Source organism: Drosophila ananassae, assembly GCF_017639315.1.
Source record: "Drosophila ananassae strain 14024-0371.13 chromosome 4 unlocalized genomic scaffold, ASM1763931v2 tig00000054, whole genome shotgun sequence".
Lineage (NCBI taxonomy): Eukaryota > Metazoa > Arthropoda > Insecta > Diptera > Drosophilidae > Drosophila > Drosophila ananassae.
The window spans coordinates 5,557,740-5,584,163 of NW_025319037.1; the positions used below are offsets into that span (position 1 = coordinate 5,557,740).

At 37.6% G+C, this 26,424-nt stretch overlaps 1 protein-coding gene across 13 annotated transcripts in view; it reads left to right on the forward strand.

Moving 5' to 3' along the window:
- LOC6501778 (protein unc-13 homolog B) overlaps positions 1–24,321 on the forward strand; it is a 279,574-nt gene extending 255,253 nt beyond the window's left edge. For 12 of the 13 annotated variants that reach the window (XM_044717638.1, XM_014904016.3, XM_032455875.2 and 9 more), the window contains 7 exons: positions 1,797–1,963; positions 2,022–2,313; positions 2,369–2,726; positions 15,549–15,647; positions 15,717–15,879; positions 23,442–23,568; positions 23,625–24,321. In XM_044717638.1, coding sequence (XP_044573573.1) covers positions 1,797–1,963; positions 2,022–2,313; positions 2,369–2,726; positions 15,549–15,647; positions 15,717–15,879; positions 23,442–23,568; positions 23,625–23,786 — 1,368 coding nt within the window. In that variant the 3' untranslated portion in view covers positions 23,787–24,321. The remainder of the gene's footprint in view (positions 1–1,796; positions 1,964–2,021; positions 2,314–2,368; positions 2,727–15,548; positions 15,648–15,716; positions 15,880–23,441; positions 23,569–23,624) is intronic. The other variant, XM_032455874.2, reaches the window with a different exon arrangement.
- The last annotated feature ends 2,103 nt before the right edge of the window (positions 24,322–26,424 follow it).

Below are 26,424 nucleotides of genomic sequence, written 5' to 3' on the forward strand. Positions count from 1 at the left end.
AGACTACAAAACTGTGTATCGAGCGCACAGAGTTGGTCATTGATTTTACGAAAACCGCTAATCAAGTCCTTGAATCCACTTTTAGTCTGTCTCATGAACGATCTCATTTCGTCCGGAACAGCACGACAATGAGATCGCACGACGACAGCACGACGTCACAGCAAAAGTGGAGACCAGACCTACGTGAAATATTCCGAAACTGAGGACGTGAACCATGCACACTTAGCGTGTAAAACGTTTTTACAAAGCCAGCAGTGGATGGTAGGCTGGGAAGAGGAGCTTTTCTTATTAAAAGACTTCAAGACACAGACAAGTTTAAATTCCATAATTATTAAAAACTTAATAATTATTTTTAATAAATTTTAAATTGGAGATTAAAGAGAGCGGTTAGTGTGAGCTAGTAAAATGCAAAGAATAGAGTAAGAATCTCTATTGAGCGAGAATAGAAGCAACACCGTAAAAGATGAAGAAGCAGAGTAGGACTATGTTTGGAAGGAAATTAATCAAATTATTATTTTACCTCCAAAAATGTCACTGCACACGCGAAGCGGTACGGATCTATAAAATGCAATATTTTATAAAATGTAAATATAAATAAACACCGAATGTTTTAAGTTATCTAATTAAAGATTTCATAAAAACGCAGTGCGCACAAAAACAAACACGTCCGACCGCTTTAAGATAAAGAGAGGAAGTTTATATTATATTATATCATTAGATGGATTTTATCAAAATATTTACCAATATTATTTTGGCTTGGGAGAAATTTTTAAAGATTGATGAATATTGAACTAAGTCAAACAGCGAATATTTATGGTCGACAAAATAAATTGCTTCGAGTGAAACCTTTAGATTGGGGTTATAAGGATTGATGTTGTCGCAGGCAAGCTCAGCAAATTGTCACTATCGGACATAAAATTAAAAACAACTGAATAGCAGACAACTGATGCCAGTATTTATCCGGTTCGGATTATGGTGGAATATAAGAACAGGTGATAAACAATCTGTAAAACGGATGAAAAGATAATATGATTTTAACTCAGAGAAATAATTGTCATTTCACCTTCAGGTAAAAGTACAATTATGATAGGTAAGAGTTGGAGATTTACTTAGTTTCTTAAAGAAGGTAAAATCACCTGTAAGAATTTTGGTGCTTTACCGTAGCTCGCGGTATCGGTGCGTGCGAGGGGTCCGGGCACAGGATTACCTTCTTGAATGGATGCTAAGATGGTTAATTTCAAAACATTCCGTGGTATCAACGGTAAATTCTGAAACCGAATTTTTTTCGACGCTCCTGCTATTGGGGGGTATGCCTGCATGATTTATTTTAACGAGCAGACAATATGATTTTCCATTTAAAAAAAAATTTTTTAACGTAACGAAACGCCTTTGCCAATGTTCTTAAACGGATAGTACAAAGTAAATAGTGAGCGATCTTTGGTAAACGCAAAAGCGCAAGAAAGGTACAGAAGAGCAGACGTGTTAACAGATAAGTGAAAAAAGATAAATGAAAAAATTAAATGCTAATATTTAAAGATATGACTAAGGACACAAGAGAAAAATAACTATACATGGATTGCAAAATTTTACTAAAGCTGTATAAATCCATATAAAAACAAAAAAAAAATTGTTGATAAAAAATTATTTCAACTGCGCGCACCGTTTGCTATTAAAGACTTTCAATTTAAACCATGTAACTATAAATATTCGCTCCACCCGAAGCCAAATTTTTTAACTTTTCCTTACTTTTGCGTACCATTAAAAACATAACTTATTGTAATTTAACCCATTAATAGGCATGTATCCTTATGAACAATATTCAACAACTACGAGTTCAATTGGAAAAAATGTTTGAGTCCATGGGTGGGGATAAGTTAGAAGAAGACGCAGCTAACATTTTGAAGGAACTACAACAAAATTTAAATTCTTCTCTGGATGATTTGGCTTCACAATTCGCTATCAGGTGGGATTTTAAATTAACGATACTTACAATTTTACGTTATAAATTTAAAAATTTTCAGTTTGGAACCTCGTATTACCCAGTCCGTCCGTGAACTAGGGGACATGCTTCTATCTATTAAGGGAGGAAGCGGAAATCTTGCAGCTACTAACCAAGCAATTCAACGCAATGCGGTCGCCGTTGAAGCCGATGAAGTTTTAAGACCACTGATGGATTTGTTGGATGGCTCATTAACACTGTATGCCCAAACATGTGAAAAAACTGTTCTAAAGAGGTTACTTAAGGAGTTGTGGAAAATTGTTATGCGAATATTGGAAAAAACAATCGTTCTACCACCAATGACTGACAAAACAGTGAGTACCTCTTCTTTTTTTCTTTAAAATAAATGTATTTACATTTTTTAAATAGATGATGTTTAAGCACTTGACTGATAATGCAAAAAATTTGGCATCCAATGCTAAAATAGAAGACATGGGTCGACTATTCAAATCTCACATGGCAGGAAAACAAGATGTTAAAAGTGCGCTTAGCGGAGTAATGGACATATCTAAGGAAGTCGAAAAAAATTTGTCGCCTAAACAGTGTGCCGTGCTGGATGTTGCCTTAGATACAATAAAACAATATTTCCACGCTGGAGGAAATGGATTAAAAAAGACGTTTTTAGAAAAATCATCGGAGCTACAAAGCTTGCGTTATGCACTCAGTCTATATACACAAATGACAGACACTTTAATCAAAACATTTATATCTAGCCAAACTCATGAGGGTAAGCATTGCATCTTTTTATTTATAATTAAGTTAATTTTCTAAGCTAAAGACATTTTTAGGAGTCATAATTATCAATTATAATTAATTGTTTACTAATTTTAAAGATTCATTTCTTATTCTAGTTAATGAGTTTGTGGTTGTTATTATACCCTTGCAGAGGGTATTATAATTTTGGTCAAAAGTGTGCAACGCAGTGAAGGAGACATCTCCGACCCTATAAAGTATATATATTCTTGATCAGGATCACCTCCTGAGTCGATATGAGCATGTCCGTCTGTCCGTCTGTCTGTCTGTCTGTCTGTTTCTACGCAAACTAGTCTCTCAGTTTTAGAGCTATCGAGTTGAAACTTTGCACACATACTTCTTTCCTTTGCAGGCAGTACATAAGTCGGAACGGCCGGGATCGGTCGACTATATCCTATAGCTGCCATATAACTGATTGATCGGAAATGCCATAACTTTGGTGTTTTTTAAGTTAGAGTTTAGGTAGTAGAAGTTAGGTTGGGACTTTCTACACATGTTATATTTGACCAAAATATCTTATGTACAAAATTTCATAAGGATCAGACGACTATATCCTATAGCTGTCATAGAACGATCGAAATTGGTATAACTTTGGTGTTTTTTAATTTAGAAAGATGGGATTTGGTACAGATTCTATTTTGGGAAAAACAATCTGATTTATCGAATTTCATAAGGATCCGCCGACTATATCCTATAGCTGCCATATAACTGATTGATCAGAACTCGCTATAACTTCGTTGTTTTTGAAGTTAGAAGGATGGGAGTTTCAATGGATTCCTCTTTTCGCAAAATAATTCGATATGCCAAATTTCATAAGGATCGGCCAACTATATACGATCCGCTATGTATCTAATAATATAAGATGCTTGGCGCCACCTAGCGGACTGCGCTTCAACTGCAAGGGTATATAAACTTCGGCTTCACCCGAAGTTAGCTTTCCTTACTTGTTTTTGAGTATTTTATTGTTTGATTATAATCGATGGGACTTTCTACGGATTCCATTTTGGGCAACCTAATCTGATCTGTTAAAATTTCACAAGGCTAGTAGTGAGTGGATTTGAAGGTACGGCTTTGAAGCGACTGGCTCAAAAAGAAACGGTCTAAAAAAACGGGGCTCTTAGGGACCGAAAGTGGCAGCGCGAGAGATATGGGTAGAGAAATTTTTAAACGTGTCAAAGACTCCCGCAGAGATGACCTTGGGTTCTTCGTAACATTTGGCTCTAGCCCTTTTTCTCCACCGGGACACAGACCAGATCAGTTCATAAATAAAAACCCTAAAAAACAAGAAAGGAGAGCTAAGGGCGGAGCCGAAGTTTATATTGTTGTGATTGTGATATTCTCTTACAGTTGAAGCTTATATAATTATATATCGGATCGTATAGCCGATCATTATGAAAATTTCGCTATCAAACCACCTCTAATTTGGTGAATTTAAACTGTTTAATATTCACACAAATTTCTCCCAAGCTGCTTGGCAAATGTTTGGATAAAATTGGTCTAATGAAAAGAATACCTTTCATTTGGTATATAACTCATTTTGATCCAACGTACGCAAACAATTTTTAGTTTAGTCTTCGGCAACATAAAGTATCTTGACGCGGTAGCTACAAGCTAGGGCATAAGTGTCACATCAAAAATTTTTCGTCGAATTCATAAGTAAATCACAGACAACGCAATAATAATATAAGGGATTTAAGATTGTCAGTGGAGTAAAGTGACAAGATGTGGTAGAGACCATTGTAGTCCAAACATAATACCATGAATGGATCGTGTTGGGCATATGTCGAACTACAATGACTGAGGAGTAGAGGACGAAAGTTTCTAGTACTTCGGTAGGATAGTTAAAATTTAAGTGTGTTAGTAAATGCTGGCTGTCTACATTTCTATAAATAAGATTATATAGAAACATTTTTGTTAATAATGGTAAGTTGATGGTAAGATGATAAGAGGGGAGGTGAAGATTTGCATCCCATTTTAGTCTTCTAAGAGCGAAAGTCAGGAAATTTTTTGTATAGATTCTATGTGATCTCGGTGTACTCCGTATTTAGGACTCCAGACACACGATCCATACTCAAGAATTAGACGGACCAATGATGTATATATCGTTTTAGTTCTGCATGGGTCATTAAATTCTTTTGACCTTCTTTTAATAAAACCAAGCACACCCATAGCTTTATTAACCATATTAGATATATGGTCGGTAAATTTAAGTTTCAAATCTAATAGGTCACCCAGATCGTTAACCTGGGTTTGTAGTTCTAAGGCATTCCTATACAGAAAGTACATTGTCTTGTGCGGACTAGATCGATAAAATGACATAAGTGTATATTTGGATCCCTTAAGCTTTTGGTTATTTGCTAAACACCACAACATTGCTGCAGCAGACTCAGGGACAATTGAAATATAATTATCGCCAGAAAATCTATCGCAGACAACTGCCAGAAGTGACGTGGAAAAGCGACCACGGGGGAGCGGTGGATAGCGGAGACATTAAGGGGATGCGATTGGCCACGTTCTGGTTATCGTGATCGTTGTTCAGGTTTCATTTCAGTTTCAAATCACGAGAACCCGATTGGATGCCGCGGTCCAGCAGGGAATCCTGTTGCATAAGCGACGATTTTCCATTTTTATTGAAGGGGCACCAGTTATGTATAATTTAGCATCTTATATAAGAATTGTTCTTCTGTAATAAAAATAGTTGCGAATACAGAGTAGAGCTTCATTATCTAATCTACTTCGAGCTCCCGTAAAACGGAACACAAGTAGAACTCGCGGTATCCAACCTACTTCGAGTGTTGCTCTCGTGAAACGGACCACAAGTAGAGACCCCGTTACCCACTCTACTTCGAGTGTTGCTCCCGTACGGCACAAATAGGACCGGCCGATAAGGAATCACCCGAAACCCTGTTCCATCTGTACTTAAGGGGAACCAACCGAGTACTTCAAGTATCTCACATCAACTCCAGCCTGATCACAGCCAGCGCCTCTTCAACTCGATCAGTCCCTTGCAGAATCCAGGTACACTTAGTCAGAACTTTTATACGTTCTTTGACTACAAGTCCGGGACCTACCGTTATGCCCGAGAGTTCAAATTCGACGTAGTGCCCGCACAACGCTCTACGGACGAACATTTGGTGACACCTACGTGATCCTTTTCTATAGGATCGCAACCTGAACACAAGCCGCAAAGCAATTTAACTCATCGAAAAAAAAAACAAAACAGATACATCGCAGCCATGAAATCAAAATCAGACCCCGTAATCAAAATGATCATTGATGAGCAAATTAAAAGCATAAGAAACTTCATTAAGGATTCCGCAGAGCGAAAACTCAAGGAAGGATACTGCGAGGAGAGACTCAAACTCATGGACCAAGTTTAAAAAAAAATGATGCCAAGCTCCATGAGCTTGCACTATGTCCTAAGAACGAGTATTTCACAAAGGCCAAAGCGTTAGAAGAGCTTTTGAAAAAATATTAAGCAATATTTTTGGATGGAATGCCATCAGTGTCTGGCCCCCCAGACAACACATGAAGGAGGTATGGAAGCAAATCGTCACGGGATCCTATGATCTCATTGACCTGGAACCAACCTTAAAAAATCATGGACATACCGATGACAGATTTCAAGTTGTAAGAGCAGAATACTTTTCCTTTCTGAGCGAAGAATCACAATCGACTTCGGTATCAAAAGAAATACTTTTCCTTTCTGAGCGAAGAATCACAATCGACTTCGGTATCAAAACAAAAACACCACGTGGGTGCATATGCCAAAATGTGGCATATGCACTCACGACTTCAAACCTACCCAAAATTTTTGGACATGACTCCGAATGAAAGGACTCAAAAAATAACAAGGATGAACGCCGGCACAAACTGTTTAACTATCCCACCTTCACCCAGCCACAAGGTATCGATTTGCTGCTCGGGGCAGAATATCTCCCACAACTCATCGAGCTGCTACATATAAACCTAGGACAAGGACAGCCATCGCTTCAACGGACCACGTTAGGATGGCTTATATCCGGACCAGCAACAACCAGGTCTGTCACAAAGGCCCCGGAAAACAAACGAAAGTCTCGAGCCAAAGGCACAATCATCACGAGGAAACAAAGGAGACGAACTTCGATAAACATTATTAAAACGAAAACGTGAAGGACGAATAGACGATATGGAATACTTTCTGTGCAACCGCACCGAAGGACGGGAAGAGCCCACACACATCAGACAACACATGAAGGAGCTGTGGAAATCCAGCTGTGGAACCACCAATAAAAAATGATACACACCGATGACAGATTTCAGGTTGTCAGAGCAGAATCGAAGAATTGCAATCGACTTCAGCATCAACCCAAAAGCCCGCGATCACACTTTCGTTTGTAATACCACCAGTAGGAATTCCAAAGTTTGATTGGCTACGATTCTACGAAATTTTACGAAATGCATCCACAATCAAGACTACAGCGATGCAGTAAAATTCCGTCATTTGGAGAATCATGTAACAGGTGAAGCAAAAAACCTAATCTCAACGTCAACGACAGACCAGTTATAAGGATGCCTGGCAACGACTAAAGAATCAATACCAAAATGAACGACTGTTGTTTAAATCCGCGATCCAAGAACTTTTCGGACACCCCAGAACAAATGGATCAGCGGACCAGCTGCGCAGCTTACATGATACCGTGCTCCGAACGGTCGCCACTCTCAACGCACTCAAAATGTCAACAGACAACTAGGAGCCAATCTTGATACACATCATTGGGGAAAGATTGGATCCACACACGCTGACATCTCTAGAACTAGCCATCACCGATCCAACCAATCGACAATCTCTGAAGGATATCTTAGAAAACCTTGAGCGTCAGGCAACCAGTCAAGTAACAATGCAGAAAAATACGTCGACCGCTCCACTTCGATCCAGTTTATCACGAGTGGTGTTTTCAGCCACAGCCCTGCTTACAGAAAAGCCCACCGTTCTGTTACCAACCGCCCAAGTGGCAATACATTTACCAGCCGTGGACCATAATCACCAGAAGGATGGCTGACACATTTGGACTACAATTGGAGCCATCAACCCTGAACATCGCTGCACTGGGAGGAAAAAAAGATCACGAAAAAGCACTGTGGTGACCCTATCATCATTAATCAAAGTCGTTGTACTACCGGAAATAATGCCCAATCAACCATCCCACCCTATTCAAGCGCCAAGAAATATCTCACCTCAGTTGCGCTTAGCCGATCCTGAATTTACGCAGCCCCAGAATATTGATCTGTTGTTGGGCGCCGAAATCATCTCCCAGCTTATGAGGCCACAACAGACATATTTGGGAGAAGGACAGCCACTACTAAAAAATATCGCGCTTGGATGCATTGTAATGGGGCCAGGGCGACCGGAATCAGCTCCTGATATCAAGGCAGAACAAGGCAGAACTGTAATACGGCGGCTTGGACACGGGAAGCAAACGAGCCACGAAAGGGTATCGGTGAAATCGTATCGAAACAAAGTTCAAAACACATTGAACAATTTATAAATTAAGTTAGTGTTCCAATAATACTTTTATTCGGACAGCTGTGTATTCTGGGAACAACAATAATGAGCCACATTCGTCTAGAAATAGTTTTAGAATCAAATCAAACTAGTTCTAGGATTAAGGAAAAACCCAGAAAACCCTGAATCAAGTCATTGGTTAAATAAAACTTGAAACAAACCAAAAACTCACAATTTTTGTTTAATTAAATTATCAGTTTCTCCCGGCTTGAATTTTTTTTTTTATTTATACCCTTGCAGAGGGTATTATAATTTTAGTCAAAAGTGTGCAACGCAGTGAAGGAGACATCTCCGACTCTATACAGTATATACAGTATATTCTTGATCGGGATCACCTCCTGAATCGATATAAGCATGTCCGCCTGTCCGTCTGTCTGTCTGTCGGTTTCTACGCAAACTAGCCTCTCAGTTTTGGAGCTATCGAGATGAAACTTTGCACACATCCTTCTTTTCCTTGCAGGTAATACATAAGTCGGACGGCTATATCCTATAGCTGCCATATACCTGATTGATCGGAAATGCCATAACTTTGGTGTTTTTTATGTTATATTTGACCAAAATATCTTGTGTAAAAAATTTCATAAGGATCGGCCGACTATATCCTATAGCTGTCATAGAACGACCATAGAACGGTCATAGAATTGGCATGATTGGTGTTTTTTAAGTTAGAAAGATGGGACTTGGTACAGATTCTATTTTGGACAAAATAATCTGATTTGCCAAATTTTATAAGGATCGGCCGACTATATGCTATCCTCTATATATCTAATAATATAAGATGCGTGGCACCACCTAGCGGACAGCGACTCAACTGCAAGGGTATATAAACTTCGGTTCCGCCCGAAGTTAGCTTTCCTTTCTTGTTTTAATTTCTGAGACCCTAAGACATGATTTAGGGTCAAGAATCTTGCAACAGGCAACGGCTTTGTGAGGACATCAGCTACCTGGTGTTCTGTGGAAATATATTCTTAAGTAATTAGTTTCTTTTCAATTTGTTCTCTTGAAAAATGGTACTTGATATCAATGTGTTTTGATCGTTTGTGGCATGCATGATTATTACCTATAATAATGCATCCTTGATTATCTTATAGTATTTTGATTGGTTTATTTAATTTAAATTTTATACTTGAGACTAACGATTTTAACCATAAAGCTTCTCTTACTGCTTCAAATAAAGCCATGTATTTCGCTTCTGTCGAAAAGCAGCTACTTAACTATGTTTCTTCGTATTCCAGCAAATCACATTAGAGCCAAACATTTTAAACATAAATCCAGTTGTACTTTTTCTATCAGACACACTTCTTCCCCAGTCAGAATCAACATAGCCAATAATTGTGTAGTTAAAATTTTCGTTTTTGATAAAAGTTAATTTTAGATCAACAGTACCCTTTAAATATCTTAAAACTCTTTTAAGATTTTGCCATAATTCTGAATTTTTTTTGTTTGTATATCTACTAAGAATACTTATTTCTGTACTTAGATCAGGTCGGGTACATATCATTAGATACATTAAACAACCAATCAGATTTCGGCACGGCGCATTATACTCTTCATCTGAGTCTAAAGCTTCATAATTTAACTTATTTGGAAGTGGTGTACTGACTACATGGCATTCTGCCATATTGAACTTCTTTAAAATATTATTAATGTATGCTGATTGACTAAGATATAAATATCCACCTCTTCTTTCTACTTTTATTCCAATAAAATTTCTTATTTCTGTCATCCTGAATTTGCTCATTAGGAATGTCTTAAGAGAATTCATTGTATCATTACTTTCTGTTAGTAAATAGATATTTTTTAAGACATCACCATGGTCTCGTATATAGATACATCTATCCACTTCTGAATTACAAAACCCATGCTTTTTAAAACATTTTCAAAAATCTCGAACCAGCATCACGCCGCTTGTTTCAAACCATAAATTGACTTATTCAATTTACATACTTTACCATTTTTATATGGCAATCCCTCCGGAATCTTCATAAAGATGTTCTCTTTCAAAATACCATTTAGGAATGCCGTCATAACATCCATATGGTGAAATTTTAAATTGAATTAGTTTGCTATGGATAGAATGAATCGAAACCTAGATATTCTGCAATCTGGTGAAAATGTCTCATCATAATCTAACAAGTAAAACCCCGAGCTACCAATCTGGCCTTATATTTGATTTACTCGCCATGTTAGTTTTTATAGTAAACAACCACTTGCAATCAACAATATTCTTATCTAAAGGCTGATCAACCAAAGTTCAAGTTTCATTATAAAAATGCTAATCTAATTCCTCTTTTACAGCTTCTTCCCACTTAGTTCTGTCGGTTCGATGTTTAATATCATTGTAGTTGATTGGGATGTCATTACAGAAAATGTGAGCATTCATTAAGCAAAGACCGACAAGACGTTTTTTGTTTGTCTTTTAATCTTTTACTTCTTCTGACTTCATTTTCATCTACTTTTAATTGCATACTAGGCAATTCTTCACCAAAGATAATAATTGGATCGGCCTTTTTGCAAGTTGTTGTCTCACTAGGCTGTTTATCTGATTCAAAATTATCAGATTTCTCATCCGTACTCTCATTCGGGATATTTGACTCATCTGCTCCTGAATTATTTTCAGTAGACAGTTATAGATTATTCATACTATCATTCTGAATACTTTCTACCAGTTCTGAGTTCTGAGTCATTTTCCACAGTCCTAGTACTATCACCAACAACCTCTAGCTACCAGAAACTTCTTTGAATTTATGTCTCTTAACTTATAGCCATTCTGTTCTTAACCAACCAGTATGAATGATTTGTCTTTAAATTTTCTTTTTCGAATTTTATCATGCACATATACTGTTAAACCAAATATCTTTAAATATTTTAAACTTGGCTTTCTGTTATGCCACATTTCAAATGGAGTTTTCTTATCCTGAAACGCTCTAGTTCTATTAATTAAATATGTTGCAGTTAAAACAGCTTCACTCCTAAAAGCGATAAAATCTTTGAAGAAGTAAAATACATCGGATTTATATGTCATCACGTAAGTTACACAGTAATGTGTATACTGATCGACAAAGATGACATAATAGTTTCATCCATCAATACTAGAAGCAGTTATTGGACCACAAAAATCTGAATGAATTATAAATAAAAGTTTTTTTTCAAATGGAAGTCTAGATTGTTTACCATTTATACAAGCTTCGCATCCATCACTCAACTTAATATCTTTTACAAGTTTTACATCTTCAAACATATTATTTCGCACAATTTCTAAAAACTTTCCCTTGCGATAGTTTTGATTTATTTTTGAGTAAGTTATATATGCTTCACGGTTTATTTTTTATTAATTAACCATCGATATATTATTTTCACACGTACCTTCAAGAACTTCTTGTCCATTCATCGAAACTTGCATTCCCTTTGAATTGAATTCAATTGTCAAGCCTGCAGCTTGCATCTTTGAGATGGACAGTAAATTTTGTGGAACATCTTTGCAGAACAGAACATTTTCCAGTGTAATATTCATGTTAAGATTTCTGTAAAGTTGGACTGTTCCCTTTGCAGAAGCATATATGTATGCACCATGCTTTGCAATTGCAATCGCGATTGGCGTCTCCAGGGTAGAATAAGTTGAGAACAGATTTATGTTATTTAGCATGTGGCCTGAAGCTCCTGAGTCCAATATGAAGGATTCATCAGCTTCACCTGTATAATTTCTGCCCTTGCTTGTGTCCCTGCTCAAATTCTTTATTTTAGTTTAATGGTCAAGTCAGAGGTTTTTGAAAAAAGAAAGAGTAACATGTTCGGCAGATTAAGTTTCTATCGCTGTAAAAACTCCATCATAATTTGAAGGTAATGTTAGAAGAAGGTACTTTATCCACCAAAAACTCGAATCGCTCCCGATGCCATTAATTCGCAAATTAATTCGTCAAATTTATTGAAATGAATAATGAGAGGAGTATCACCATTTAATTTAAATGTCAATAATTTTTTCCGCACAGAGAGCTGCGTAGCTAAACTTTTACGTTCATAAAGCGGAAAACAGCATTATCAGCGGGAAGAATGACCGGCTGACCGAAGCAAGCATAGCCATCTAGCTAAGCCGAAATGCATGAACAAGCAATCTGCGTCAGCAGACACTGGCATTAATATTGGCATTAACACGTTCATAACATTGACCTTCCCTAGATTTAGATATGTATAATTTAGCATCTTATATAAGAATTGTTCTTCTGAAATAAAAATAGTTGCGAATACAGAGTAGATCGGTTCGTTACTCAGTGAAAAGGTACGGCATTTAAAACCAACCTACTTCGAGTGATCCCTGGTAAAACGAACCACAAGTTGGACTCTTGGCTCCAGTGTAAACGGACCATAAGTAGAACTTTCATCATCGAACCTACTTGGAGTGGTTCCTGTGTAAACGGACCACAAGTAGAGCTTCATTATCTAATCTACTTCGAATGTTGCTCCCGTAAAACGGATCACAAGTAGAACCCGCAGTATCCAACGTACTTCGAGTGTTGCTCCCGTGAAACGGACCACAAGTAGAAACCTCGTTACCCACCCTACTTCGAGTGATGCTCCCGTACGGACCACAAGTAGGACCGGCCGATAAGTAATCACCCGAAACCCAGTACCATCTGTACTTGAGGAGAACCAACCCAGTACTTCAAGTATCTCACTTAACCTCCACCCTGATCACAGCAAGCGCCTGGTCAACCCGATCAGTCCCTTGCAGAATCCAGGTACATTTAGTCAGAACTTTTATACGTTCTTTGACTACGGGACCTACCGTTATGCCCGCGAGTTCAAATTCGACGTAGTGGCCGCAAAACACTCTACGGACGATTAGCCATTATGTTGAAATCGTCCTTCTGCACTGCAGCCTTGACTTTATGATGCAGAGCTTCCATCTTCTGGTAGGTCACCTCTGCTCTTCGCAACAAAAACCGTTCCCTGCCTTTTGGAACCGAGGCACTATGTTGGTCTCCAATCTCCATTATGTAAGTTATCGTGCAAGGTGCAAAATAATGGAAACAATAGCAAAAAGATTTCCTTTAAAAGGTTTCCTTAAAGCACCTTAATGATCACAAAATCAAACCGGGGCGCGATCTTGGTCTTGTTCAGCAAAATTTAATGCTATTAGCTTTATGATGGCGGCCGAATTTCGGTTTTAATATTTATTAAGGGTCTGTTTAACCCCAAAATCAAGCGCAGCGGCCAATCAATGCCGAATATACAAGTAAATATTTAATTTAGCTCTACCAAAGCTCCTTAAGTCTATGCGCTACAAAGAAAAACAAAGCGATCCTTATGGATAGAGCAACAGACGAAATATACGGCCTTTATCGTCCGTGTATAGACCGAACGGACACTATTGTAATATGTGAAGGTTATGTAGCACTGGATAACTTTATGGGATACGCATATATTGATGATATAGTAGTAATTTGGTAACATCCTCACAGAGATAGTCGCAAATTTTCTTTTAGAATCTTTACAACATATACAGACCAAGAGTTTCAACTGATCCAAAAAGATTGAGGGAATCAAATCAATAATCTTTAGAAGTAACTCAAAATAATCCTTCAAGCAAATTCGATTTTATCGAACCATTCCATGCAAGCTATGTAGACCCGATCCATGCTGGCCAATGCAGTCCTACTAGTATTCTCGGACGTTTTTAGCAAGTTAATAGAAATATTGCCAAGCTACCACAGCACACCAGGAAAGAGCATTTCGAATTTATATCCTAACCATTAGCCACGATAACCATTACCTGATAAAACGGGATCTCCGTCAATTAAATCATAAACAAAAGGCATTTAACGGCTAATTTTGCCATAACTTTGGTGTTTTTTCAAAAGGTAGACTTCGGGATTTAGAAGGTTGGGACTTTTCTGTTTTCTGTTTTTAGCTAACGGATGCCAATTGCCAAATTTTGTAAGGATCGGCGGACAATATCCTTTAAGTTCCATTCTAAACGATCAAAAATGACTGAATCTTCATATTTTTGCATAAAGAAGCTTGGAAGTTTCCAACTTTTTTTTTTAATTTGCAAAATTCTCATAAAGATCGCCCTATTATATCCGATCTAATTTGTATCTATTAATATTATATAAACTGCTGCTTAAGTTTGGCTCTGTCCGAAGTTTGCTTACCTTTCTGGTGTTTGTATGTATGCACTATGAATGTATCAGTCCAAATACCATGACGATTTCTGATCTATTTCTTGTGTAATATTACCAATCAACCAATTGACTAAAATATTTTTGGATAGTCAGATAGGTATGGCCTACAACTCTTTTGCGATCAAGGAATTTTTTTTATTTTTCAACGGTGTTTGTTCTACAGCTTTACGCGCGGATACTTACTCGGGTGGCTGGGACTATTTATTTAGAAAAAATTACCTGCAAAGGGAAGCTATATTAGGTCCTGTACGACCAAATATAAGCACTTTTTTCCTAAAAATGAACTTATATTTACTGAATTAAACAAGGTAGATTTGGGTTGTTACTTTTTACCATAGCTTGCAAATAACTGTAACCCGTTTTTTTGCTTACGCTCTGTTCGCGAGAGCAACCGAAAAAAAGCATGCCGTTTCGGTTTCTCTCTGAGCAGCACACTTTGTTTCGTTTTGTTTCGGTTTTTTGTTGAACGAATTATGATGAGCCAATCATGAAACTCTCGTCTACCGAACATCGCTCAATGAGAGATTCGAGTGACGCTCGCACAGAGAGACTCAGTAAAAGACCGATTGACTGAAAAAGTCAGCGCAAAAAGTCTTTTCAATAATATGTTTTCGTTTCGCTCTACAGTGGTACATGGTACATGCAATTTTCACGAAAAAAACTTCTTAATATTTTAAACGTGAATTTTCTCGTCCCATTTTCAATAAATTTGATGAATCACTGTTTACACGAGAGACTTACAAAATAAATTGACAGGTTGAGCCCACGAAACTTCAAATACATACATACATGCCCAAAAGACTTTTTGAATTGTCGAACGCAAGCAAACGGTCCTACAATGAGCAGACCAAACGAAAACAGAAAAAAGTGTACTTCGACTGAGCGTGAGCAAAATTTGTATACGAGCAACTCAATCGGTTGCTTTCAGACTTTTTGCTCAAAGTCTCAATGACAAACACTTATTTTGAGACCGCACGAATCGGTTAACAGTTATTTGCAAGCTATGCTTTTTACGGAAACTATCGTGTGTTGTATTTATGTATTTATTTTAATTATTTCTATATTGCAGTAGATCCTGAAAACGCAGAAGAAAGTGTTGGGGAAATTTCCGTGCAAATTGACTTGTTCTCTCATCCAGGCACGGGAGAACACAAAGTGAACGTAAAAGGTAAACTTTTTAGAGTTCTTGCCAAATTATTAATTTAATAATTTTACTCATATATATATTTACAATTAGTTGTTGCAGCTAACGATCTCAAATGGCAAATACCTTCAGGAATGTTCAGACCGTTTGTGGAAATAAATTTAATCGGACCTCATCTCCAAGAAAAAAAGAGAAAATTTGCAACAAAGTCAAAGTCAAATAATTGGTCACCAAAATATAATGAGTCATTCAGCTTGTAAGCCATTAAATTTACATTATATATAAATTTATATATTATTATAGCAGAGGGTATTATAATTTTGATAGGTCACATATAGCCTATGTTTGCGATAATTAATTTTGAATAGATAAGATGCCTCTTATCTGTAAGGGTATATCATCTTCGGCTCCAATGAACTTAACTTTCCTTTCCTGTTTTAATTTGCAACAAGCTTATGATTTAGTTATTATTCCTTGAAGATTTGAACCGTAAAAACATTAATTTGTACTTTAAAGTTCTTTTAAAAACACAGTGCAACAGTGATTCTGAACTTTTGAAGTGAAATAGAAGGAATTATTTATTGGGTCGAGTATATCACAAAACCATGTATGAAATATTTTTGTAACACCCTCAAAATCTTGATTTATGGTTAAAAAACCGTTTTTCGGGACTTTTTTGCGCTTAAAAATTCCTGAACGCGTTTTTTTAAACCAATTTCAAAATTTCTGGAGCTTTTGAAAAAAAAATATATCGACCCAATAAACAATTCCTACTGTTGAGCTATCAGCGTTTTGATAGCGGCCGAATTAATAGACAAGGTTCAATTTTATAATTCAATTTATTGTGGGTCAATTAAACCCCAAAACAATGCTGAATTACAAGTGCATAAAAACCTAAGAGCTTGCGCAGAAGCTCCACCAAAGCTCCCAAAGTGCATGCGCTACAAATACCAATAAAGCGCATGCGAAACTGGGAGACAAAACAGAGAAGAATACACGCTGACAACAACAGATGCAGCTAAGCATTTTATGATTATTTTAAATGCACTTTTTGGTGGGTGCTTGGCCCAACATCCTCCCCCCATTGAAGGGTGGGCCTTCAATAACACTGTTGGAAGGGGCAGCAGTCACATCATTCCAGTGGTTATTCCGTGGGTTGTCTTTCCTAGTATAGAGCGACGACACATCCCGTGATAGTTCACCGCGTCCAGAAATCACCCAGCCAAATCGAGTATTTTGGGCGATGGGGAGCCCGTGACCTAATTGGATTTGACCAGCCGACAATAGGTCAAAGAATAAGCTGGCTCCAATCAACAGGTCCACTCGCTGCGTTTTGGTGAAGTTAGGGTCAGCTAGATCCATATTGCCAGGAATCTTCCTGCGCGAAGCATCTATGTCCTGGCTAGGTTGATAGTCCGTTATATGTGAAGCTACAACAGCCTCAATTTCCACTGAATACATGCTAAGGCGGGACTTCAAGCACACATTAACGGATGCTCCATCCGTTTCAAACCCAGCGCCGCCGAAACCGGCCACCGTTGTGGAGCATTTGGAACGGCCAAGCTGAAGTTCATTCGCCAGCCGAGACGAGATGAGGTGAACTTGTGAACCGGAATCCAATAAAACTCGGCAAGGCAAGAAGGCTCCAGATCGACCACGAACGAGTGCATTGGCTGTTGGCAGGAGCACTAGCTCGGCATTGCGATCCTGGTTCATAACAGGGTTGATTGAGCGGGATGAGTGCGCAACAGAATCGGCACCGATGTGCAACAAAATATGATGACGGTGATTGCACGTCGAGCAGCGGGAAGCTGAGCATCCGCGAGCGAGATGGCCATCCTCCAGACAAACAAAACACCGAGCCAGACGCCGCACTTCCTCGTACCGTTCCTCAATTGTCAAAGCACTAAACTTTGAACAAGAAGGAAGCTCGTGCACCGAAATACCACACAGGGCGCATAGAGCAGGACGGGCGTTAATAACCATGCATGAAGATCGGTTATTCGAAGATCTACCTCGGCCCACTTGGTTAGCTGGTGGATACGCCGCCAAAGAGAAGTCGACGCATTCAAGAGTCCGGCACCTTTGCTCCAAGAATCATGCCATGGACTCCCAAGACGGAAGGCTGTCGTTGCTTCCGGCGAGAGTGTCTTCCCACTTGGCCTTTGTGGCAGGATCCAACTTCTGCAGGATAATTTGGATAAGCAAACATCCTTGGATCTCGGCAGCTGATCCGGAACTCATAAGAGCACGCATATGCCCATTGAACCGATCCGATAGCTCCCGCAAAGTAGCAACAGACCCTGGCTCGACCACACGAAGCTGCAGGATCTCATTAATGTGAGACTGAAATATTAAACGCCGATTACTAAAACGATTGCGCAATAGGTCAAGGGCCACATCGTAGTTCGCGCCATCAATTTCCAGAGCTCTCACCGTATCCAAGGCTGACTCGCGCAGGCATGAAATGAGCCACCGGAGCTTTTCCGTTTTCGTTAGGTTGGGATGGCTGTCAATCGTGGTCTTAAAAAGGGCGCAGAAATCCGGCCACTCGGCATAGCCGCCGCTGAATGTTGGCATCGGCAACGGTGGCAAGGAGGGGGCTGGCTTGTATGGCATTGGCGATACACTGGCGATTCTCATGGAACGCTTGGCAACCTCCACCTGAATTTCCACTTCCACATCAGTCGCCAGCTGCGAGAATCTCCAATACAGATCGCTCCCGATCTCGCTAAAATTAAGCTCCTCCAACTCTTCTTGAAGCGCGGTGAACAGCTCACGCAAACGTTTCTCCACTGGCTCCAGCGCAATAATGGAAGAATCCTCAGTCCGCGCCGCAGCCTTCACCTTATGATGCAGCGCCTCCATTTCCTGGCAGGCCACCTCTGCTCTTCTCCGCAGCATCCTTTCCCGGGTTGCGGCAGCAGCTCCAATAGTCTCAGCTCCAGACTCCATTCTTCAATTAAAATGCAACTTGTACCAACAACAACAAGGGCACTTTCTTGGCACTTTTAATGCTGATCACAATAATAATCCGGGATGAAATCACGTCGGGGTCACCAAATGTTGAGCTATCAGCGTTTTGATAGCGGCCGAATTAATAGACAAGGTTCCATTTTATAATTCAATTTATTGTGGGTCAATTTAACCCCAAAACAAATTCCGCGGCCGAACCAAAACAATGCCGAATTACAAGTGCATAAAAACCTAAGAGCTTGCGCAGAAGCTCCACCAAAGCTCCCAAAGTGCATACGCTACAAATACCAATAAAGCGCATGCGAAACTGGGAGACAAAACAGAGAAGAATACACGCTGACAACAACAGATGCAGCTAAGCAATTTATGATTATTTTAAATGCACTTTTTGGTGGCTGCTTGGCCCAACACCTACTATGACACTTTAAAAGTTCAGAATCACTGTTGCACTGTGTAATCAAACAACCCTTATGGAAATAACAGAAAGCTAAAATTCATAAGTAAACAATACTTAATTTAAAATAAAATCAACTGCTGATAACAACAACACCTCATCAATCGATCTCTCGGTGTAGCAGGAGGAGCGCGTTCTTGCTCGTTCGAGTTTTTAGAACCCTGTAGTTCAAGTAAAAGAAGAAATCTGAGCCTTCAACAGGATAAGTACGGAAACCAACCTCAAATAAACCGTCCCAACATGGAGAGTGTGGCTTCTAATAACACAGGCCGACAATTTCCAATTTTTTTTTCCTCCACGCATAATTTTACCTGCTCCATAACCTTTAGGCTCCCCTGAACCAAAGTCCAGAACAAACATAGGTTCTATCACCCACAGTTTCCGCGGTACACCCAAGACAAGAAATTGATCAAATTTTACCATATATTGAATTATGTAGGCCGTGTAATGGCGATGACCATCATTGTTTCTCGTACATATCATTTTTGAAAAGTATGTGTACCAACTAAAATTAAAAAATGGTATCTAGCAGATACCATATCTTTGGAATTATCATCCAAGATTTCAGATTTTCTACATTAATTTTTGGTCTTCTAAGCCATGACTTTTTGAAAATATGAGATTAAAAACTTATGGAGCAAAGATTATGGAGCAGGTGAAATTATGCGTGGAGATTTTTCGCTGTTGGCTTGTGTAATCAAAATTAAGGCAATAGATGTGGAGTATAATAACACTGCAGTCGAAGCCAGGTATAAAACTTTTTCATACGTCAACCAAATTGCAGAGTCGGTCGATAAAGAATTTACAAAGTGAATCTAATTTTCGAGACTGTCGAAACATCCAGATGATTCCAATCAATTGTTCAGTAACAACTTACTAAAGAAGCATAAAGCACAGAAACCTCTCAAGATCTTTAACCTAAAACCAAAAAAAAACCAACTTATAATAAAGTATAAGAAACATGCAATACCTGATACACAAATGGACCTCTAGAGAAAGTCACTAGCGGAATCCAAAAGGTAAAGTTTACTTCGCTCAGTTAAGGAATCTATCGGAGGCCCCCGATCATTGCCACGCTAAAGTTACATTGAAGCCAAGATAGTTACCCTGCAACTAAGCATGTTGGACCTCGTGTAGTTAATGAAAACGCCATACAAAATCAAATGCAATAAAAAATCCAATTGCCACTTTATCCAATTGCCACCGTATAGAGACTAAAGGAGTGGTTCTCCAAAAATGGTATCCGAAGGATAAAACGCACTGCAGAACAGACGTATTATTGATTTTCAATTTTTCACTAATTTTTAAAATAAAACTCATAAAATTGACGACTCCTGGAATACACGCGTTGATCTTAACCCGCAGCTTAACATTGAGGAGGACATCAACAGCTCTAACATCGCTCTGTAATAAGCACCAAAGAGGACACATGAATCCTTTCTGAGGTTCCGAGCGAGTCAATAGAAAATATATCACCAACCAGCTTTTCCAGATTTTCTTTGTGGCTAGTCCACCCCAATTTAAGTCCACGGAGCTAAAAAATCACTCCAATTAGTAACTCCGATCCAACAAAACTCCGTAACAAGATCCAGCAAAAACCATTTTTTAAGCAGCAGGGTACATCAATTTGGCTTTTGCGAAAGTCATGGCACAATTGAGCAAACTAATCCGCTAAAAGCAAACAAAAATCCAATGCGGGAAAAATATGAAGCAGCTAATAATAGATTTTAAAAGCAGCACGGAGCAACACTTGAATTATAAAAATTGTTTCGCGCGAAGCCTTGTTAGGCCCCTGGCAGGTCGCGGGTGCGAGCCGAGCTCGAGAATTCATTTCAACTATTCTGTTTCATTTTTTATACCCTTGCAGAGGGTATTATAATTTTGGTCAAAAGTGTGCAACGCAGTGAAGGAGACATCTCCGACCCTATAAAGTATATATATTCTTGATCAAGATGACCTCCAGAGTCGATATAAGCATGTCTGTCTGTCTGTCCGTCTGTCTGTCGGTTTCTACGCAAACTAGTCTCTCAGTTTTAGAGCTATCGAGTTGAAACTTTACACATATCCTTCTTTTCCTTGCAGGTAGTACATAAGTCGGAACGGCCGGGATCAGTCTAAATCCTATAGCTGCCATATAACTGATTGATCGGAAATGCCATAACTTTGGTGTTTTTTAATTTAGAAAATTTAGATAATTTGAGTTTTTAATTTAATTTAGGGTTGGGACTTTCAACACAAGTTATATTTGGAATATCTTATGTACAAAATTTCATAAGGATCGGCCGACTATATTCTATAGCTGTCATATAACGATCGGAACTGGCATAACTTTTCTGTTTTTTAAGTTAGAAAGATGGGACTTGGCACAGATTCTATTATGGACAAAATAATCTGATTAGCCAAATTTCATAGGGATCGGCCTATATTCAATAGCCGCCATATAACTGAACGATCGAAAATGGCACAACTGCAAGGGTATATAAACTTAGGCTCCGCCCGAAGTTAGCTTTCCTTTCTGGTTTTACTTTAATTTTGGATTTAAATTATTTATGTTACAAAAACACTTGGTATTTACGAAACTCCAGTTGTAATTTGTGCAGTACTTATAGGATTGGGACAATAGCTGAATGGGTATAATGATGCATTATTAGGGCCGGAATTTCCCGGGTTTGACTCCTAACACATTCAATAAAAATCAGCTCTATAAAAAATGTTTATTACTCACATAAAATAAAAAAAAAACCTTAGAAAATATGAATACATTTTTTTAAATTTTGTTTTTAGTATTCATATTATGTATTTTTGTTTTTTACCTTATAGTCCAAGAGAGGGAAATGGTTTTAAATTTTTGTAACATTATCTACCGCCCTAAAAAATGGAGTAATTTTGTAGTTGGTTCAGGAAACTACTTTGAACAAGTTTTGTTGCCAAATTATTTTTATATCTAGCTTATATAAGACATTTTTATTCTAATTCCTATATCAAAACTTTTCCTCAGTCAAGGTGTTTTCCAAAGTAAACAGGATTTTTTGAATCTAGCGGCCTCTGGTGACCCCATCTGTATGTCAAATGGTGCGTTAGGATCTGCCATTTTTATTAATTGGCCAGTGAGAATATGGTTAAAACGACGTTTCGTTACCAGTCATAATATTGTAAAGGAAGTTTGTGTGCTTTTTGATCTTTTCAATGATGTCCTTTAAATTTTGAGCTATTTTTGGTCGTCAGTTGCAACCACAAGTGCATTCTGCTATGGGATAGGAAATCATCACCATAACCTAAAAACAACATTTAATGTTGGCTCATTTGAAGATCATTTTCGCATCGTTGACACAAACATACTGACACTTAAAACGCACTTGCAATCAAAGAAATGTCATGAAATTCTCACGGATCAACCGAAAGCAGATTATAACGTACCCATTGCGCTCTAGAATCAAAAATTCCTGATTACTTTAGAACAATAGCATATATAGTGTTTTTGATAGTTGATATCAAAATCTTGATTATATTAGAATCCTTTCACTAATAGAATAAAAGTTTATCCTTTCTTGTATTATTAAAAACAAGAAAGGAAAGCTAACTTCGGGCGGAGCCGAAGTTGATATACCCATGCAGTTCAGTCGCAGTCCGCTAGGTGGCGCCACGCATCTTATATTATTAGATATATAGCGGATCGTATATAGTCGGCCGATCCTTATGAAATTTAGCATATTATTTTGCCCAAAAAGTAATCTGTACCAAGTCCCATCTTTCTAACTTAAAAAACACCAAAGTTATGCCAATTCCGATCGTTCTATGACAGCTATAGGATATAGTCGGCCGATGCTTATGAAATTTTGTACATAAGATATTTTGGTCAAACATAACATGTGTGGAAATTCCCAACCCCCTAACTTAAAAAACACCAAAGTTATGGCATTTCCGATCAATCAGTTATATGGCAGCTATAGGATATAGTCGACCGATCCCGGCCGTTCCGACTTATATACTCCCTGCAAGGAAAAAAAGTATGTGTGCAAAGTTTCAACTCGATAGCTCCAAAACTGAGAGACTAGTTTGCGTAGAAACCGACAGACAGACAGACAGACAGACAGACAGACGGACAGACGGACATGCATATATCGACTCAGGAGGTGATCCTGATCAAGAATATATATACTTTATAGGGTCGGAGATGTCTCCTTCACTGCGTTGCACACTTTTGACCAAAATTATAATACCCTCTGCAAGGGTATAAAAATGTATATATAGTAAATACATTGTAAGGCAGTAATCGTATACAATTTTTTTTTAAATTTAAATTTTAATAAAAGCTTTAATTTTACAAAAGTTTCGGTTAATAATTCGGTTATTTCTGCTAACAATCTTTATAAAATCCTTTCACATAGTACAATCGGTAATGAGGAACAGCTGGACTTCTTTGAATTACACATTTGCGTAAAAGACTATTGCTTTGCTCGTGATGACCGACTTGTAGGAGTAGCTGTTATTCCACTAAAGGACGTTTCAGAAAAGGTTTTGTAGTTACATATTTTCAGCTGCATTTAATGTAAATTTTTTATGGGTTTCAGGGTTCTGTCGCATGTTGGTTACCTTTAATGAGACGTATTGAAATGGATGAAACAGGATGGACAATTTTAAGGATATTGTCCCAACGCAATAATGATGAAGTAGCCAAAGAATTTGTTAAGCTGAAATCGGAAATACGCCAGGATCCAACCATCGGCTCTTAATAGTTGTTTTGAGCACTAGACTATAAACAAAAAGTTACTTATTTATTTGTATATATCATAAGTAAAATAATCGTATTCATTTTACAAAATCATTTCCATTTTATTTATTTCTCTTTAATTCATCTTACAATATTTTTAAAAATGTTAATATAAAATTATTCTCGACACAAGACCAAACACTTTCAGCTCATAAATAACCTTGACAGCAAACTCAAAATAAAAAATAGGCATAAGGCCAAAATAAAATTTTCTCACTTAAAAAACTACATAAAGTAAGTATTTTTATACACAAAGTTCTATAGCGTATAGATACGCATTCGTAAATATGTACATAACACAATCCAGACCATGTCTTCAATTAATTCAGTTATTTTATCCATTTTCATCTCTATGTTTAAATAAATCTTCATGCACCATCGTATTTATGTATATAAAGATGTACCTGTTTAGGTATTGATAATTTATTGTTAAAAATACGTAACATGTGCATACAAATCTTTGTTTTTTCTATTATAATTAAAATATTTAAACAACAGATCATTTGTTTATATTGAAAATATGTTCTTTTTTATAGCAATTACACAGGCCATCAGCAAAAAATCTCCACGCATAATTTCATCTGCTCCATAACCTTTAGGCTCCCCTGAACCAAAGTCCAGAACAAACAGAGGTTCTATCACCCACAGTTGCCACGGTACACCTAATATAATAAATTGATCAAATTTTATCATATATTGAAATATGTAGGCCGTGTAATGGCGATGACCATCATTGTTTCTAGAACATATCATTTTTGAAATGTATGTGTACCAACTAAAATTAAAAAATGGTATCTAGCAGTTACCATATCTTTGGAATACTCATCCAAAGTTGAAATCTCAGATTTACAGATCTACACTAATTTTTCGTCTATGATTTTTCCTCAAACATTTTCTTTTGATATATTTTTTTTTCTTATTAAAATCAGTATATCATGTATATCAGTATCAGTATATCATTTAATTTTGGATTTAAGAAAAAAATCGAAATAATTTTATTAAATTTATTATACATAGTTAGTTAAACAAGATTTTCTTCAATTAAAAAGGGATTTTTAATCTCATATTTTCAAAAAGTCATGGCTATCTAAAACTGTTTCTATGCTCAAAACGTATCTATTGCAGGTTCAGCTGGTTTAGCAAAGCTTTACAAAAATTGTAGATGGCCATGACTTTTTAAAAATATGAGATTAACAGCAATTTAATTGACGAAATTCTTGTTTAACCACCTATAATAAATTGAATAAAATTATTTCGAGTTTTCCCTTAAATCCAAAATTAAAACATAATATGATCTTTTGATTTCAATAGGAAAATAGAAATCTTCCACAGGAAAATTTTTGGGTAAAAATCATAGAAGACCAAAAGTTAATGTAGAAAATCTGAGATTTTAACTTTAGATGTGTATTCCAAAGATATGGTAACTGCTGAATACCATTTTTTAATTTTAGTTGATATAAATAAAAAAACAAGAAAGGAAAGCTAACTTCGGGCGGAGCCGAAGTTGATATACCCTTGCAGTTCATTCGCAGTCCGCTAGGTGGCGCCACGCATTTTATATTATTAGAAATATAGCAGATCGTATATAGTCGGCCGATCCTTATAAAATTTGGCAAATCAGATTCATTTGTCCCAAATAGAATCTGTACCAAGTCCCATCTTTCTAACTTAAAAAACACCAAAGTTATGCCAATTTCGATCGTTGTATGACAGCTATAGGATATAGTCGGCCGATCCTTATGAAATTTTGTACAAGATATGTTGGTCAAATATAACATGTGTGGAAAGTCCCAACCCTCTATCTTAAAAAACAACGAAGTTATGGCATTTCCGATCAATCAGTTATATGGCAGCTATAGGATATAGTCGACCGATCCCGGCCGTTCCGACTTATGTACTACCTGCAAGGAAAAGGAGGATGTGTGCAAAGTTTCAACTCGATAGCTCTAAAACTGAGAGACTAGTTTGCGTAGAAACCGACAGACAGACGGACAGACGGACAGACGGACATGCTCATATCGACTCAGGAGGTGATCCTGATCAAGAATATATATACTTTATAGGGTCGGAGATGTCTCCTTCACTGCGTTGCACACTTTTGACCAAAATTATAATACCCTCTGCAAGGGTATAATGATATGTACTAGAAACAATGATGGTCATCTTCATTACACGGCCTAAATTGTCGGCCTGTGTTATCATCCTGGCTGATTTAAGCCCGTGCGATAGCTATAAAAAAGCGCGCGATAAATATGGGTAATAACAATAACTACTCCTTTGAAATAAATGGACACCAATTGCAGCTCTGTCCAAGTTCGCTTCCTTGTGAAACTCCAGCATCAATAATGTAGTCATACGATATGGCCGGAGATCTTTAGTTCGGAAGGTTTTCTAAATAAGTAAGCGACTATTGCGCGCCATCGACCTCAGTGAAGGGGAAGTGGAGGCTAAAATTCTTTTGCCTCCAACTTCGCTTCCAAGATGTAAAATCACAAAAGTTTGGCAAAGAATTAATTTAAATTTCTTCCAATCATCTTGGCCGATAAATCTTTATACATTACCTGTTGTTATATACATACCACCTTCACCCCAACCGCTCA